Source organism: Ctenopharyngodon idella, chromosome 4 (assembly GCF_019924925.1).
Source record: "Ctenopharyngodon idella isolate HZGC_01 chromosome 4, HZGC01, whole genome shotgun sequence".
Classification (NCBI taxonomy): domain Eukaryota; kingdom Metazoa; phylum Chordata; class Actinopteri; order Cypriniformes; family Xenocyprididae; genus Ctenopharyngodon; species Ctenopharyngodon idella.
The window spans coordinates 8601188-8618209 of record NC_067223.1 but is presented as its reverse complement, the minus strand read 5'-3'; the positions used below and the strand labels follow the sequence as shown (position 1 = coordinate 8618209).

Below are 17022 nucleotides of genomic sequence, written 5' to 3'. Positions count from 1 at the left end.
CAAGGAAAAGTAATAGCTAGCTAAACTTATTAAGAAAAGGGTCTATTTTCAAAGAGGCACCAAAAACACTCTTTTTTTTTTGGCTAATACAGTTTGGGATATATACATTTTAATAAAATTATAGCAATCCAAAATGCTTTGCAATAAACAGTTCCAAAATAAGCGTGTAATTATTTCTTCGAAGTGATGAAAAAATGTGCAATTATGTGAAATATCAACTTTGCAAGTTTATAGTTTACTTGGTAATGCATTAAGTGATTCATATGCATATGGTTCTTTGAAACGAACTGTTCGAAAGAATCGAGTCGCGGAAATGAATCGGACCTCCTCTCCATCACTACCATCCCTCACGGCATACTGTTTATGGCAGCGCAAAGACTTCATTTCCCTACGATCCCTGTACGACTGAGCGAGGCTTCCCATTGGCTGAAGTCCGTCACGAGTTGTTTGGGTGTAGTAAGGGAAAGATGGCAGCCGACACAGGCAGATACAGGAGCGCTGTCTCCAAAAGCAAAGACCCCTCCGGTTTACTTATATCTGTAATAAGGTGAGCACGATATTTTTACAATGTCTGTGCCGGCCAGCTTGATTTTGCCTGCATTAAATCTTTGCACCTTGTTTTTGCGAAGCAAAGGGCATGAATGGATAACGGCTTAGCATGTTTGCTAACGATACATCCTGTTATTTTGTCATATTGAGTTATTTCAATTATTGATTAAATAACAAGTACTTCTTAAAAGGCTTTATGTTTATTCAGCTCAAGGTTATAGTTTGCCGTGAGGTCTTCTGAATGACAGAATTTGCAGGCATACTTAGGAACGTGTTTAAATGGGCTGCTTATGTTTTGACAGGACTGGCAGAGTTTCAACAGAGACTGTTTCAAAAATATAGTTAACTGTTTACTTAAACAGCACTATTTGAACATCATAGAAGCAGTCTGAATATTTGTCATTGGTTGTCAACACATAAACAATACACATAACAACATACAAGAGCAATAACATGAAAATGCAACAATAGAAAATTGGTCCCACTTTATATTAAGTGTCTATATATAGTATTTATATATTAACTACTATCTATATCATATACCATACTGTCTATATTAACTAGGCTACTATGTAATAACATTTAAATTGATAATTTGAAACAATGCACTTATTGTGTACATGCATGTTTTTACATTGAATAAATATCTGTATGTAATTGAATCTGTTATTAATTTCTGTAATTACAACTATAATTACACTGTTGACCCTTCCCTTACCTCTTAACCCACTCTTAACCCTACCTGTACCACCAAACCTGTCTCTAGCCTTACCCCTATCCCACCTTAATCGCAGCAAAAGTGTTTTGCAAATTACAACATGAACACAATACATAACAGTTATTTTTTTGATGTAAGTAAGTATGTACTAGTTAAAGACTCCTAATATAAAATGTGACAGGAAATCATATAAATTGCAGTGGAAAAAACACTATATATAATATGTGATGTTAAATATATAAGTACTATACATTGATATATTTGTTTTAGTCTGCACTGTTATTTTATTTATTTATTTTTTTTTTGAGGCAATTGAGAAGGCATGGAAGAAGCTATCATGAAGACAGGAAGTTCTTGTATATATAGACTTCCATTGCCTTGTGGAACATGTGATAGATCTGAGGAGCCCTTATGGTGCAACGCTTCTCAGCTGATGATAGATGGCAGCCAGAACCCAATATAGTGTGCTAAAGTTAATGCATAAAAGATAGTGATAGTTACAGTATGTTTACATGACTGGTGGTAATGCCTGGTTGAGTTGTAATGAACTTTTTACTTGCTTACATAGATTAAACCTATTTTCTTCCATCGAGCCCAGTTGAGCTGATAAGGTGTCAGAGAGCCATCACTCTGCTTCACGGCTCTTTTATCTCCATTTTATCCATCAGTCATTTCCATTAGGATGTCTTCAGGGCAATCCATTGGGGTCACAAAAGAGTGAGTCTATGTGCCAGAGCTATATCTACATGATCTGTGCTTCTTTGCGAGCTTGAAGGGACCTTTCCCTACTGAATACCAGCTCTCAGACGTTTCTTTCTATATCTCTCTGAGCTCTAGAGACTGGAATGAATGTAATGAGCTCTTTTGGGAGATTGTGCTGCCTTTCTTTACTCTGATTTAAAGCCACACTGCAGTGGAAATGAGTTCAGGACAGACTTTGAGAGCTGAGCCGTGATGTCTGGCAGTCTGCGGTCTGGGACACTCGGTGGATTGGCACCGGCCCCAGCGGGTCTCTCTGAGTGGGTGGGCGTCTGATGATGGATTGTGGTGAAATTGTGTTTGCGATGGCCAAAAATCCAACTACATCTGTCTAAAAGTTTGTATCATAATGATGACGAGATGAGCTTATATTGGGTGCAGCCTTGTCTCTGGCATTCATGCTGTGCTCTGTAGAAGATTTAAGTATATTGCAGTCACAGTTCTCTGGTGTCAGAAATAGCAAGAAAGCCAGCTCAAAAGGTTCTAGAGGAGTGTCATGGCCATTCAAACATGTATACCCTCAGATTTTTTACTTCTAAGATAGTTTTTTTTTATCTTTGATTATTAAATTGCATGATTTTTGTAGGTATAAATAGGTTGTCTTGGATATGAAATGTGTATATACAATAAAAAAAAAATATATATTGTCCTTGTTTATTTAGTAGAAATACATTATAAATAAATTAAATTATAGATAAATTATGTTATATAAACACACACACACACACACACTATAAATGTATTTATTTATTTACTATCTTTCGGTCAGGACACTGTCCAGCAGTGATGACGTGCAGGACCGAGAGACGGAGAAGTTCCGTCTGGAGGATGCCTATGAGAAGTGTGACCGAGATCTGGACGAGTTGATCGTTCAGCACTACACAGAACTCACCACAGCCATCCGAACCTACCAGAGCATCACTGAGAGAATCACCAGCTCTCGCAACAAGATCAAACAGGTGTGCGACGCATTCATCTGCATTTGGAAACTCACTAATAAGCATGAATGTATGTTTTAGATCATGAGTTTCAACATTTACAGACCCCATTAAGACTCTTAGTCAACCAGGGAAGCTAAATTTTACAATATATTTCATTAACAATATTAAATAGCATTAAATAATGCTTAACACATAGTTAATTGCAAATGTAGAAATTGTCATGAATATTTAGGCGCTATATGTTTTACTTCGACTGCTGTTCAAAAGTTTGGGGTCGGTAAGATTTTTTAAAAATGTTTTTTTTTTGTTGAAAGAAATGCCTTATGTTCATTAAGGCTGCATTTATTTCATTAAAAAAACAGTAATACTGTGAAATATTATTACAATTTAAAATAACTGTTTTCTATTTCAATATATTTTAAAATGTAGTTTATTCCTTTGATAGCAAAGCTGAATTTTCAGCATCATTACTCCAGTCTTCAGTGTCACATGATCCTTCAGAATGTGCTGATTTGGTGCTCAAGGGAAAATCCTTATTATTATCTATTTTGAGAGATAATTTTCAGAATACTTTCATGAATAGAAAGTAAAAAAAAAAACAGGATTTATTTGAAATAGAAACCTTTGTAACATTATAAATGTAATTTCTGCCATTTTTTCAATTTAAAGGGTTAGCGCACCTAAAAATGAAAATTATCCCATGATTTACTCACCCTCAAGCCATCCTAGGTGTATATGACTTTCTTCTTTCAGACGAACACAATCGGAGATATATTTAAAAATATCCTGCCTCTTCCAAGCTTTATAATGGCAGTGAACCGATTGTATACCGATTTGCGGCGGAAGAGTAACCCCTGACCCGACGCGTGACGTAATGCACATGTCGTCTGCCGGAAACGAGTTATTTTAGATTATAAATTTTTAAATATGACTATTTTTCTTACAAAAATGGCTTTTATTATATTCCCAGAGTCGTATGGATTACTATTACGATGGGTGAATGCACTTTTTTGGCTTCAAAATCGGGCCCCCCATTCACTGCCGTTATATAGCTTTGAAGAGCCAGGATATTTTTAAATATATTACCTATTGTATTCGTCTGAAAGAAGAAAGTCATATACACCTCGGATGGCTTGAGAATGAGTAAATCATTAGATAATTTTCATTTTTGGGGGAACTATCTCTTTAATTTGCACTTGCTGAATAAAAGTATTAACTTCTTTCAAAACAAAAAAAAAAATTGACAAACCCCAAGCTTTTGAATGATAGTCTGTCTTCTTCCCAGACCCCCTGGAGAGTACCTTCAGGGACCCTGGTTAAAATCCCTAATGTTAGGCAGATGCACAATGACTCAGTAGTATATTTTAATAACATATGCACGTAGCTGCCAATCACACAGTAATACATCTTTATGTTGTCAGTCTGTTTGTTTATGACTGATTGAAATAACTTCCTAACTGCACAGATTTTTTTTTTCTGGTCAGCAGCTGGTGAAGATGAAACACAACTGCTGCTTTATAGCCCACATAGTTCTATAATAACCTACCAATACGTAAACACACACAAACTGCATGCAGTCTTATATAGTACTGGCGGTAATACCCAGGGAATGATTTATAAGACATAATTAGAGGGAAAACAACATGCTGTAGCAGTTTGACGCAAAAAGGGAAATTAAAAGCAAATCAACAGCTTTTTTTTGTTTTGTTTTTGTGCTTAAACGTCGCTCTCAGCCATGCGGCCTGATGGGTCGTCCCTCAGGCTTCTGGTGTCAGGCTTCCCACACACACACACACACACACACACATTCAAACTTGCCTCAGAGAACATAGAGAATAGCAGTTCTGTCTTCATGCTGCTGAAGTATTTGATGAGAGGTGCCAAGGGACCCCCAATCACCGCCTTTACTCATTATTATTTAAAGACACAGGTGACCGAGTTTGTTTATTGCACTCTTGAAAGATGTGTTTGAGTCAAGGACTCACAAAACATTTCCCTGTGTGTCTCAATTTGCTTGTGTGAGAGTGTAAGTGGGAAAACGGAAGACATAAACCCAACGCAGCCAATAAAACCTAACAATGTTCATTAATTTTGCTGTTTGTTTATCCAGCTTTGGGATTTGTTCACATTTGCGCATGTTTTGTAAGCTCTTTTAAGAACATTAAAAATGAACTAATTACTGCTTCCCACGCCACCCGAAACGGGCTCCAAAACATGGTGAGCCATCATAAAAGAAACATTAGAAATCACTAGTAATTGTCTTCGATGTCTGAAATAATATCCTTGTAAATTAGCCACTAAGCTTGCATTTTAATCTACTGCAAAATGTTTGTTTATCATCTTCTCCCCTGCTGCTGACGCACTTGAAAATAATTATGCAAAGAAAAAAGAGCTGTGAAAGGAAAACTGTGAAACTGATGCTTGTTTTATCAAGTGTGAAGGGTCTTTAACTATTCTCCTGACATGGTGTGTGTGGGCTTCTCTCTGCACAGGTCAAGGAGAACCTGTTATCCTGTAAGATGCTCCTCCACTGTAAGCGAGATGAACTGAGGAAGCTGTGGATCGAGGGTGTCGAGCACAAGCACGTCCTGAGCCTGCTGGATGAGATCGAGAACATCAAACAGGTTCCTCAGAAATTGGAGGCGTCTATGGCTAGCAAGCACTACCTGCACGCCACGGATATGCTGGTGAGTGTATGTTCATGGTTGCTTGTGAATATATTGGTATGAAAAATTTAATTAATTCCATGGTAAGTACATACTAGCTGATTTTTTTTTTCTTTTCTCTAGCTTGTCCTCTGAAAACTATTAAAATAATTATAGATCTTTACCTTGAGATCTTTACCACTCACTTTACTTTCTTTCATGCTTGGGAAGGGGTTCTTGTGTATACAATAATTACTTTAATTACAATAATTATATATACATTGTATACAGCAAGACCAAGTCTTGAACATTGGGGGTACCATGATTTTGGGGGGTGGGGTGTTAATGGGTAATTTTTTTTTTTTTTATTAAAAGGAATTAAATAATTAAAAGATTAAAAGGGATTTAAGGAAATAATGAAAAGAAATAAGAATGGTATGTCTAATATGTCAAAAACACAAAATGTTTCTTGTCACATTCAGTTATGAATTACATTAATCATATCATATTAATCAAATAATAGCATGTTTTCAATTCAAAACGGTGAAATTTCATAAAAATGTTGAGTAGTTTGCATATTACTGTTGGTCACTCATTCTGACAATGATGAGCACTGTTAGAACGCTGAGGCAGACCAGTCTAAAAATGTAACTTTTAAGCATCAATAATATCAAATATTGGGAAGGTGGGTGGGGACAATTTGACCAGTTCAATTTACTGGGGGGACTTGTCCCCCTCAATGTCTATGGTGGTTACGGCCCTGGTATACAGTAATTACAATAAGTACTTGTATTTTTTTAACTGAAGAGTGAAGGAGCATAATCTTGCTATAAAAGTAAATAAATAAAAATGAATATTTTTTTGTATGTTTATTGTTAATTTGTGTAAAGAAACGTTTACAAAATAGCATATACTATGTTAAAAATATATTTTTGGTGTATAAGATATTGCAAACATTACATGATATTTCATAGAAATTATTAAGAAACTTAGCCATTAGATGAAAAGGTCTCTTAAATTAGGAAAACATTAATGTAGTTGTTCCTGTCCTGTCATGTCCAGTTCCTGTCCATATTTACACTACCATTAAAAAGTTTGACATTAAGGGACATTAAGGAATTAATATTCCTACTTAGCAACATTAAATTGACAGTAAAGACATTTAGAATGTTACAAATTTCTATTTCAAATAAAGGCTTAAACTTTCTGTTCATCAAACAACAATCCTAAAAATGTATCATGGATATTAAGCAGAACAACTGTTTTCAACATGGTAATAAGAAATATTTCTTGATCAGCAAATTAGTATATTAGAATAATTTCTAAAGGATCATGTGACACTGAAGATCAAATAAATGCAGCCTTAGTGAGCATACAAGACTTATTTCAAAAACATAAAATTTATCAGCCCCAAACTTTTGAACAGTAGTGTACTGTATTTACTTTCTATTTTAGACCAGCATATTGGAGAGTGACATGAAGTTATTTATGAGAGGGGAAATGGCATCAAAACAGCACAGTGTGTCAGAAGCATGTGCGCTAAACACTCCAGTGCTGATTAAAAAAAGTGACCTATTCAGCTACGCAATTCTGGTCAGGTGATGCTTTCCCACTGCATTAATCAAAGCTCATGGGCCAAAAATATCATCATCAAGGAGCTGTATTTCTAGGTGTTTTTTTTTTTTTAGATTCTAGGTTTCACTTTGTGATCTTTTTCAGTGTTTTTTTTAGCACATTTTTATCAGTGTTTTATCACTGTTTCTTTGGGTACACTTGCATCTCCCACTCAACAGGGGAAATCAGTGAGTAGCTGTGGTCAGAGATGACAAGCTTCCATCCTTCTGCTTTCTCAGGTCCCTCAGGTGTTCTTCTCCTCCTCAGAGAGGTTCTTCTCTTCCTGTGTGTGTGACTGTGTTAAATCTGACAAGGAGTATTGAGACTGCCAACAGAGATTACGGTGTACACGGTGTTTCAATTTGCAACTCTCATCTGAAAATGCTGTCCCTCACTTTTCTGTGTCTGTTAGCTACATAAACACACACCCACCCACCCACCTGTAACTGTCGTACCTGTCAGTCTGGTTAACTTCCCTAGTGTGTGCTTTTCAGATGAGCTGTCATTCATTACCTCACATCTGTTGAATTGGCCCTTTCCTCTCTTTCAACTATTTACTTAATTCTGTTTATTTCCTCTTCCCTTTCCTCTTTGTATTATTTTCATTTTCTTCCTCTACTCTTTTCTTTTACCTCTTCTACCTTACCTTACTCTTCTTGTCCTTAACTTCCCCTTTCCTTTCCTTTCCTTTCCTTTCCTTTCCTTTCCTTTCCTTTCCTTTCCTTTCCTTTCCTGTCCTGTCCTGTCCTGTCCTGTCCTGTCCTGTCCTTGACTTTCCCTTTTCTTCTCAATTTTCCTTACCTTTACACCCTTTTTTTGACTTTTCCTAGGCCTGTTCTTTTCCTGTCCATAACAATTTATGTGTTATTTTCCTTTCCTCCTTCTTTCTCTTCTCTCTACTCTTCCTGTCCTTAACTATTCCTTTTTCCTTTTTCGTTTTTTTTTCTGTTTACTCTTCCTCATCCTTTCCTTTCCTTTCCTTAACCATTCCTCTTCCTCTGTGTCCTCGCTCCTTTCCTCTTTCTCTTGCTTTTGTGTCCTTAACTGTTCTACTTTCTCTCTCTTTTCCTACTCTTCCCTTTTCCTTTCCTTGTCCTCTTCCTGCCTTTAACTATTCTTCTTTCTCTCCATCCTCCTTTACTGTCCTTTCCTATACTCTCTCTTAGCCTCTTCCCCTTCTTCTCTCTCTCCTCTCCCAAATATAAAAATAAGTATCTCAATTGCAAATTGAAGTGTCTTCTCAGCTAAACCTAGTTTGGAAATGTAAACAGGCACACTTACACATACTCAGAATGAACCTGATCAGCTGATCCTGCTGGTATGCACTGTGGCTCATGCAACCCTCATTTGCATGAACAACTCCTTGACTTGCATGACCCCTCCTCTGTCTGTCAGAAGCGATGCACCAAGTGTGCAGTGATGGCCCTCCAGAGCACTATCAACAGGCCATTAGCTTCCCTCTAATAAAGCACATTCATTCAGAGCCATTTTGATTTATTCACTAAATATAAACAAGCAGTAGCCACTGCAGGATCTTTTAGTGCTGAAGGAGAGGAGAGGTAAAGGGAAAGAGAAGGAAAGACTAGAAATACAAGTTAATGCAGTAAAAAAGAGCAAGAGAGAGAGAGTGAGAGATTAAAAGAAGGATGGAAGGAATAAGGGAAAGGTTGCATAGAAGATCAAGGCTCTGAGACATGTGAGCCAGGTCAGGTGAATGAAATGAGGAAATTGAACTTATCAACCACACAACTGCTTCAGATTCAGTTTGCAAATGCAGCAGCATGGCAAGTAGCTGCTGATATGGTTCAGATCCAGGACAGCATTAAAGCAAAGCCTGAGGGGGCTACCTGGACTTGTGCTCCATGTTAAGTTGCATTTGTTCTTCATTTTATTGCTTTAAAATCCCATTGCATGTTTGTATGAGAAAGAGAGGAGCAGATGAATACAGATACACAAAACATTTTTTGAGCAAAAAAAAAAAAAAAAAAACAGGATTTTTTTTTTTTTTACATTACTTTCTGAATCCACAGCCTACATATAAAACATGTACAGGTGCTGGTCATATAAATAGAATATCATCAAAAAGTTGATTTATTTCACTAATTCCATTCAAAAAGTGAAACTTGTATATTATATTCATTCATTACACACAGACTGATATATTTCAAATGTTTATTTCTTTTAATTTTGATGATTATAACTGACAACTAAGGAAAATCCCAAATTCAGTATCAGAAAATTAGAATATTACTTAAGACCAATACAAAGAAAGGATTTTTAGAAATCTTGGCCAACTGAAAAGTATGAACATGAAAAGTATGAGCATGTACAGCACTCAATACTTAGTTGGGGCTCCTTTTGCCTGAATTACTGCAGCAATGCGGCGTGGCATGGAGTCAATCAGTCTGTGGCACTGCTCAGGTGTTAGAAGAGACCAAGTGTTCTGATAGTGGCCTTCAGCTCTTCTGCATTGTTGGGTCTGGCATATCGCATCTTCCTCTTCACAATACCCCATAGATTTTCAATGGAGTTAAGGTCAGGCGAGTTTGCTGGCCAATTAAGAACAGGTAAACCATGGTCCTAAAACCAGGTACTGGTAGCTTTGGCACTGTGTGCAGGTGTCCTGTTGGAAAATGAAATCTGCATCTCCATAAAGTTGGTCAGCAGCAGGAAGCATGAAGTGCTCTAAAACTTCCTGCTTTGACCTTGGACCTCAGAAAACACAGTGGACCAACACCAGCAGATGACATGTTACCCTAATCCATCACTGACTGTGGAAACTTTACACTGGACCTCAAGCAGCGTGGATTGTGTGCCTCTCCTCTCTTCCTCCAGACTTTGGGACCCTGATTTCCAAAAGAAATGCAAAATTTACTTTCATCAGAGAACATAACTTTGGACCACTCAGCAGCAGTCCAGTCCTTTTTGTCTTTAGCCCATGCAAGACGCTTCTGACGCTGTCTGTTGTTCAAGAGTGGCTTGACACAAGGAATGCGACAGCTGAAACCCATGTCTTGCATACGTCTGTGCGTAGTGGTTCTTGAAGCACTGACTCCAGCTGCAGTCCACTCTTTGTGAATCTCCCCCACATTTTTGAATGGGTTTTGTTTCACAATCCTCTCCAGGGTGCGGTTATCCCTATTGCTTGTACACTTTTTTTCTACCACATCTTTTCCTTCCCTTCGCCTCTCTATTAATGTGCTTGGACACAGAGCTCTGTGAACAGCCAGCCTCTTTTGCAGTGACCTTTTGTGTCTTGCCCTCCTTGTGCAAGGTGTCAGTGGTCGTCTTTTGGACAACTGTCAAGTCAGCAGTCTTCCCCATGATTGTGTAGCCTACAGAACTAGACTGAGAGACCATTTAAAGGCCTTTGCAGGTGTTTTGAGTTAATTAGCTGATTAGAGTGTGGCACCAGGTGTCTTCAATATTGAACCTTTTCACAATATTCTAATTTTCTGAGATATTGAATTTGGGATTTTCCTTAGTTGTCAGTTATAATCATCAAAATGAAAAGAAATAAACATTCGAAATATATCCGTCTGTGTGTAATGAATGAATATAATATACAAGTTTCACTTTTTGAATGGAATTAGTGAAATAAATCAGCTTTTTGATGATATTCTAATTATATGACCAGCACCTGTATGTGTGTATGTATGTATGTTAGGGCTGTAAAATTGATTAATTGTGAATAATCGCATCTTACATAAAAGTCAGTGTTTATATAATATATGTGTGTTTATATATTATATTTATATATATTATATTTCTGTCTGTGTGTATACTGTATATACACACATATATTATGTAAAAAGACTCTTATGTTAGATGTGATTAATCGATTTTACAGCCCTAGTATATATGTATGTATGTATGTATTAAGAATCCATCCATTATTTAGACATTTTTGGGAAAAAAAGTAAGCATTACTAGTATATCTGTGTGAGAGAGAGCGAACTTATATATGCATTTAGTTTTCCTTGTTTTTGCATCATTCTCTCACTTTGTGTTCACTGATAAGCTCTGTCTCATGCCTCATTCAACCAGAAGCCGCATATTTCATTATGCTCTCTGCAGGAGCCACACGCACTCAGCAGAGTGAATATTCAGCGCCACTGCAGTCCACCACACTACATTCTGCCTCTTTTAATACTTTGATTGGACGAGAGTTGTTATTGTGCTTTATCACTGTGGTTTTTGATGGGCAGGTGAGGCATGTGCTATTATGTGATCCTGGAGCGCAGCTAATCTAGGAGGCTTTACAACAATGGATATGCCTAGAACACTTCAGTTTTTCAGCTACTAGCAGTGAAAAAGCTGCATTGGGATTTGATAGTTTCAACCTAACATGCAAAACAACAGATACCAAAATGCCAAAGTAGATAAGTAGCCATATTATAATAGCCAACATGCAGTGGCTTTAATAAATATTCAGAAACTTCACATTTTAAAATTTATTAAGTTACTGCGTAAGATAACAAAATATCAAACCAAGTGCCACTGATTTTAAAGAAAGTTAATAAAAAGAATTTTTTTTTTTCAAGCAAAACAATTCACAAAATGTTTAGCATTTTTTTAATTTATTAAAATTATTCTGTCTAAAATTAAAATATTTGGACACTTTATAGTGTAGTGGGTTAGCTCAAAAGGGGAAATATTAATAATTATTCATAACTTATTATGATTAATTATGAATATTTGTATCAGTTAATCAGATTAACTTGATGTAGCTACATTAAGATTACAATCAATCAATCAGTTCATTCTGTGAACACTCAGTATTGATTATTAATTAATTGTAAGAAAATGTTATTTTTCATAGCCACTGAAAAATAATTCTTTCTTAGCATTTACAGCGCTTAGTGCATGTAACAAGATCGAGATCATTTAAGTGACAGTTATTTGCAGGCAGGGAGTCAGAACCAATTGTGCACAAGTTTATTAACTAAAACACGAACACAACTAATCTAAACACATACATACAATCGCACATACAGTACATGGGTAGAATGGAGCTATGGAAAAGAGTCATTTAACCAGGAAAGAACCACCAGTCTCTTATTTCAAAACACCTTGTTAAGAGGGTTCTACTGCTTATCCTAAACTCCTGTTTAGTGAAAAGATTTGATACTTGCATGCCTTTGCAGTGAAAGCAGTCTGTTGTTCTGAACAGGTTCTTGGTGATTCCATGAATCGATGGTGTTGAAGTTGCAATCGATTTCTCCTGCGTTGAATGAAGAAATGATGACAAACTTGCGTGGTTAGTTTGAATCTTGCAGTGGGGAAAATGTTCTCTCTCTCTTCTAGGTAAGCACATAGCTGGGGTGCAGGTTGAGGCCTGTGCGGCCTGTGAGGCCTCCGGCCCTAGCCGGAGAGGCCACAGAGCGGCCAGGAGCAACAGAGAATCAGTCGGGAGCAAGAGAAGGCGGTCACACTGACGGTGTCTTTTAAAGTCTGGGAGAAGTCACCTCTCTTAGGGTTGACCTGACCAATGAGATAGTTGGAATTTCCTCTGTGGGGGCGTTTTATGGCTCTTTGTGTTTTGAGCCTGATTAAAATGAGCCTGGTGGGTTTGTGTCCATTTATACTCCGATTAATACAACAAACGCACACTGCATTCTGTGAGGAGGTGACATACATGAAAGTGTGAGTTGTTAAATAAGCATTAATTTGATAGGAGAAACGATATATTTAGGGTTACCTTAACTAGCAGTTCCCTCATAAGATATGCATAAAATAAAAATACAATGCAAGAGAAACTTTACAAGTTATAATCATACGCACAATGTCCTGGGATGCATGTTCATTTATAGATCAGTTTGTCTTTAAATTAATGCAGGAAAGTCTGTTTTGAGGGCTATGGGTTTTTCTTATGGCCTCTGCTTTTCCACGTTGCTACATAGTTCAGAGCAATAAACCACCTTATCAATCAGTATCCATGGTTACTGAGGCCCTTGCCCAAGTTAGTCTTTTGGGGGATGGGTCCACAGACCCCAGAGTGAGTTTTAAAGATTATTTGTTGAATATGACAAGTAATTGTATCTGATTTGTCTTAGTCATTACAATAGTTATAAAATGACTTTATTATGAACTGTCAAAGGTAACTGACCTTAAACATCTACTATAATGACATTGGGACCAGTTGAGAAAAATGCAAAAGCGTTCGTTCGTTAATTTGATATTATTCCTCATTATTTAACAGAAGTTATTTATTGTCATCCATCATTTTTGCTCATAGACATTCAGGCAGATTGAAACTTCAGGCATGCTGTTTGTTGTGTTTGCAGGTCTCAGCGGTGGATTCTCTTGAAGGACCCCTGTTGCAGGTGGAGGGTCTCGGCGACTTGCGACTGGAGCTCCACAGCAAGAAGCTCAATATCCACCTGGTGCTAATCGACGAGCTTCATCGACACCTCTACATCAAGTCTACTAGCCGTGTGGGTCACCGTGGCAAAGACAAGGACAAGGGACGGTGAGCTACTGTAGATTTGATTGGGCAGTGCATGCAGTTTGCAAAGTTTGGCAAAAGTACATGCTAATTGCTTGATTTAAAGACTTCAAATCTAGTGTGAATTCAAATCAAAGAATATTCAAGAAGGAAAAGTACACAATGTAATTTTAAAGATATGTGGGCTCAGTATTTGAACCCAAAGTAGAACAGCAATATGAAAATAATATTACAAAATGTGAATAAAAATCTTTTTGATTCAGGTTGTGGCAGTAAACTGAAAGCAATTACCTTTGGAGCGGCAAAGTCATTTCTCAGCTTTAGATTAATTTACCTTCGCAGGTTGCTGGTGGCAGGGCGCACAGCTCATCTAATTACTGTGTGTGTACTTTTTAAAGACAGAGACGTGCTCTCTTAAACCAAACATCCCATGAGTCACTGCTGTCTGATCATTAATAAGAGTGTGGAATATGCCAGACAGAATAACTGATCGGACTAATTAAGAATCCAGGCCTGAATATGGGCCAGAGCTGGTGTAAAAACCCCAACTAGTTTGACATTCTGAATAAACTTTAATTAGTCAAAGGGGTGACACGTAAAAAATGTGTCACGCTTCTTCTTTAAAGTCTGTTTCTGAATCTCAGTATAGTTCTGCTTCAATTAATAACAGGCTGCTAACGGGGTGATTACGCTATCTTGAAGGGAAATCACAATATTAATTCTTTATTGAAGGCTTCGTTCACTAAGCTCTTAAATCATTAGCTTGTTGGTAAACAAAGCCTCTCTGGCCCTGTTGCATCCTTCTCACCAGAGTCGTGTAATTAGCTGATTTGCGACTGTTCTCTTCATGGCCTGGCCGCCGTGGCACTGATGCCGGCATTCAGCACAAACAGAGATAAGTCATTCGCACCCTCTCGGATGAGCACGAGAGGAATGATAATAGGTTTTTGCTTTTCTCGATGGCGACACGGCCGCCCACGTGCGCACTGTCGCCGGGGGATTGCTGACCCCCTCCGTCAGCGTGCCGTGTGAACCGCCACGGCTGCCTCTGCAATGCTAATTCTCGCAGATTAGACAAGGCGCAGCGGTGTAGCGCATTAAGCTAATGCAGGTTGGTGACCCCGCAGGGCTGAAGTGTGGAGTTGTTTGTAATAGTGTTTTTGATCTCAGAATTGAGCGTCCATGTTTGTCGCTCTTCCACTGCTCTGTTTATGGCCATGTAATTATAGCGCGACGCTTTCATGAGGAGAAGTGATTTATTAGTCAGGGTCATGACGCGACTGCAATTTTCTGGCAGGATTTTTATTCATTTCGTCTCTCTCGTGTTTCGCAATCTGCCTTGTTTGATTCTTCCTGTTCTGACCACTTTAATGGCAATGTTTTTGCGGAAAGTTCTCTATTATTTTCATAAAACATTCATGGCTGGTCTTTTTATGAATGTTTAAACAACAGCTGCTGTCATTCTGAAAATGGTTTCTATCGTGAAGAAGGAAATAAGATTTACCTATATTGTTGTTGTTTTTTTCAGGTCTGCTCCAAAGGACACATCTGTTTTGGATGTCGGTGGTTTGTCCACTCCACGCAAGCTCACAGAACCCTCACAGTTCAGCACCCCAGGAACATCCAGCAGTAAGAACCTCCACAAACAGAACAACAGAAATGACAAAAATTCTGGAAACACTGGGCCAAAAACCAAACCTAAATATAAAATTGTAGTATTGTTGTAATGTGTTTTTACAGTCAAAATATGGTGCTAATTATTAGAGATGCAGTGAATTGAATAAATGTTTAAATGTTTTATTTATACATTTAAAATGAATATTTATTGATTTTAAATATAATATACATATACATTTACAAATACAATACATTTACAGTGCAATATAATAGGCACATTTAGTTTAGTTATAATTAGTTAAGTATTTTCTATTTTGGTCAAAAAGTAAAATGTTTTTTTTTGTCCAAACATTTTCATTGACCAAAATGTTGATATGTTCACAACGTACGATAAGACAAAGTGACCATTAGCCAGTGTTGGGGAAAGTTACTTTTAAAAGTAATGTATTAAAATGTGGTGTTACTCCCTAAAAAAGTAACTAATTGTGTTACTACCTTTTTATGGAAAGTAATGTGTTACGTTACTGTTGCGTTACTTTTTCTTATCTGAGCTGGGCTGTTTGTTTGTTTGTTTTTATAACAACAGAAAAGTTATATTTTTTGCAAATGTAAAGGCCCTTTCACACTAAAAGTGAAACGAATTAGCCTCAGGCTGAAGGAAATGTAAATTCACTCCTGTACAGTAGAGGGCGCAGTTCAAACAAACAAGCCTTTCAGCTGTGCTGCCATTTTGGAATACAGAAGAATAAGATGCAGGAAAAGTAAATGAGTAAATGACTGAATCCCAAATAGCACACTTCTGTGCACTTTCGGGCTTGTGGACTTAAAATGGCTGCCGCGTACGTGTGTCTGTTAAGTCCACGAGACTGTAGGGTGTCCTATTCATCATTTTAGGTTTCAGAAGTGTGCTCGCGAGCGCCTCCTTTGCGGCCGCTATGCGCTTTCGATGCGCACTTCAGCTGAGCCCGCAAGTCTGCGAGCTACACAGAGGACTTCACCTGGCAGTCAAAGTGCCATTGCGTCACGAAAGTGCGGACTAAGAGGAAGACCGTGAGGGTTTAGGGTGCCATTTTGGACTGGGCCAATGTATGCCCACATTTAGTCTAGTACTAGTCTAGAATAACCATCATGTTTAGACAGAGCACACAACGCCTCTGCGCTTATTCCTGATTTCTCTCAAGATGGGGACAGAAGAAGTGTCAGCCAATAAATGGGAAAACAAAGTAACTGAAAAAGTATTTGAAAAAGATATTTTGTTGTAAATGTAAAAGTAATGCGTTACTTTACTTGAAAAAAGTAATCTGGTTACGTAACTTGCGTTACTTGTTATGCATTACCCCAAACACTGCCATTAGCCATTGAAAGAGAGTATATAGAGTGCTACTTTTGCAAGAGAGAGAGCAAGTGAATTAGAACTTGATTTAGTGGCTCATAATTTGAATGATGGATTCCTCTCTGCTGTACTGAAGGGAACAGCGGGTGTCCGGGCCGTTAGGAAGTGAGAGGTGATTTTGTTGGGCCTGGTGCTCCATATTGTCTGCCAGTGTTCAAAGTGCTAATTAAATCATTAGGACACGTCTGACCAGTGTCACTGTGTCTATTAATATGGCACTGGGGGCTGCCACAGATAAGAAAAAACTTGCAGATGTTGCTTTTTGTGTTACTGAAAGCAGTGGCATACACATACTGCTATTATACGTACATGGAGATGGTCATTGTAATATACACACA

At 37.7% G+C, this 17022-nt stretch overlaps 1 protein-coding gene across 1 annotated transcript in view; it reads left to right on the top strand.

Annotated features, from left to right (window-relative positions):
• The first annotated feature begins 405 nt into the window (after positions 1-405).
• Positions 406-17022, top strand: part of exoc4 (exocyst complex component 4) — a 129871-nt gene continuing 113254 nt past the window's right edge. The window contains exons 1-5 of the mRNA XM_051890766.1: positions 406-547; positions 2796-2985; positions 5460-5654; positions 13514-13698; positions 15203-15303. Coding sequence (XP_051746726.1) covers positions 468-547; positions 2796-2985; positions 5460-5654; positions 13514-13698; positions 15203-15303 — 751 coding nt within the window. The 5' untranslated portion in view covers positions 406-467. The remainder of the gene's footprint in view (positions 548-2795; positions 2986-5459; positions 5655-13513; positions 13699-15202; positions 15304-17022) is intronic.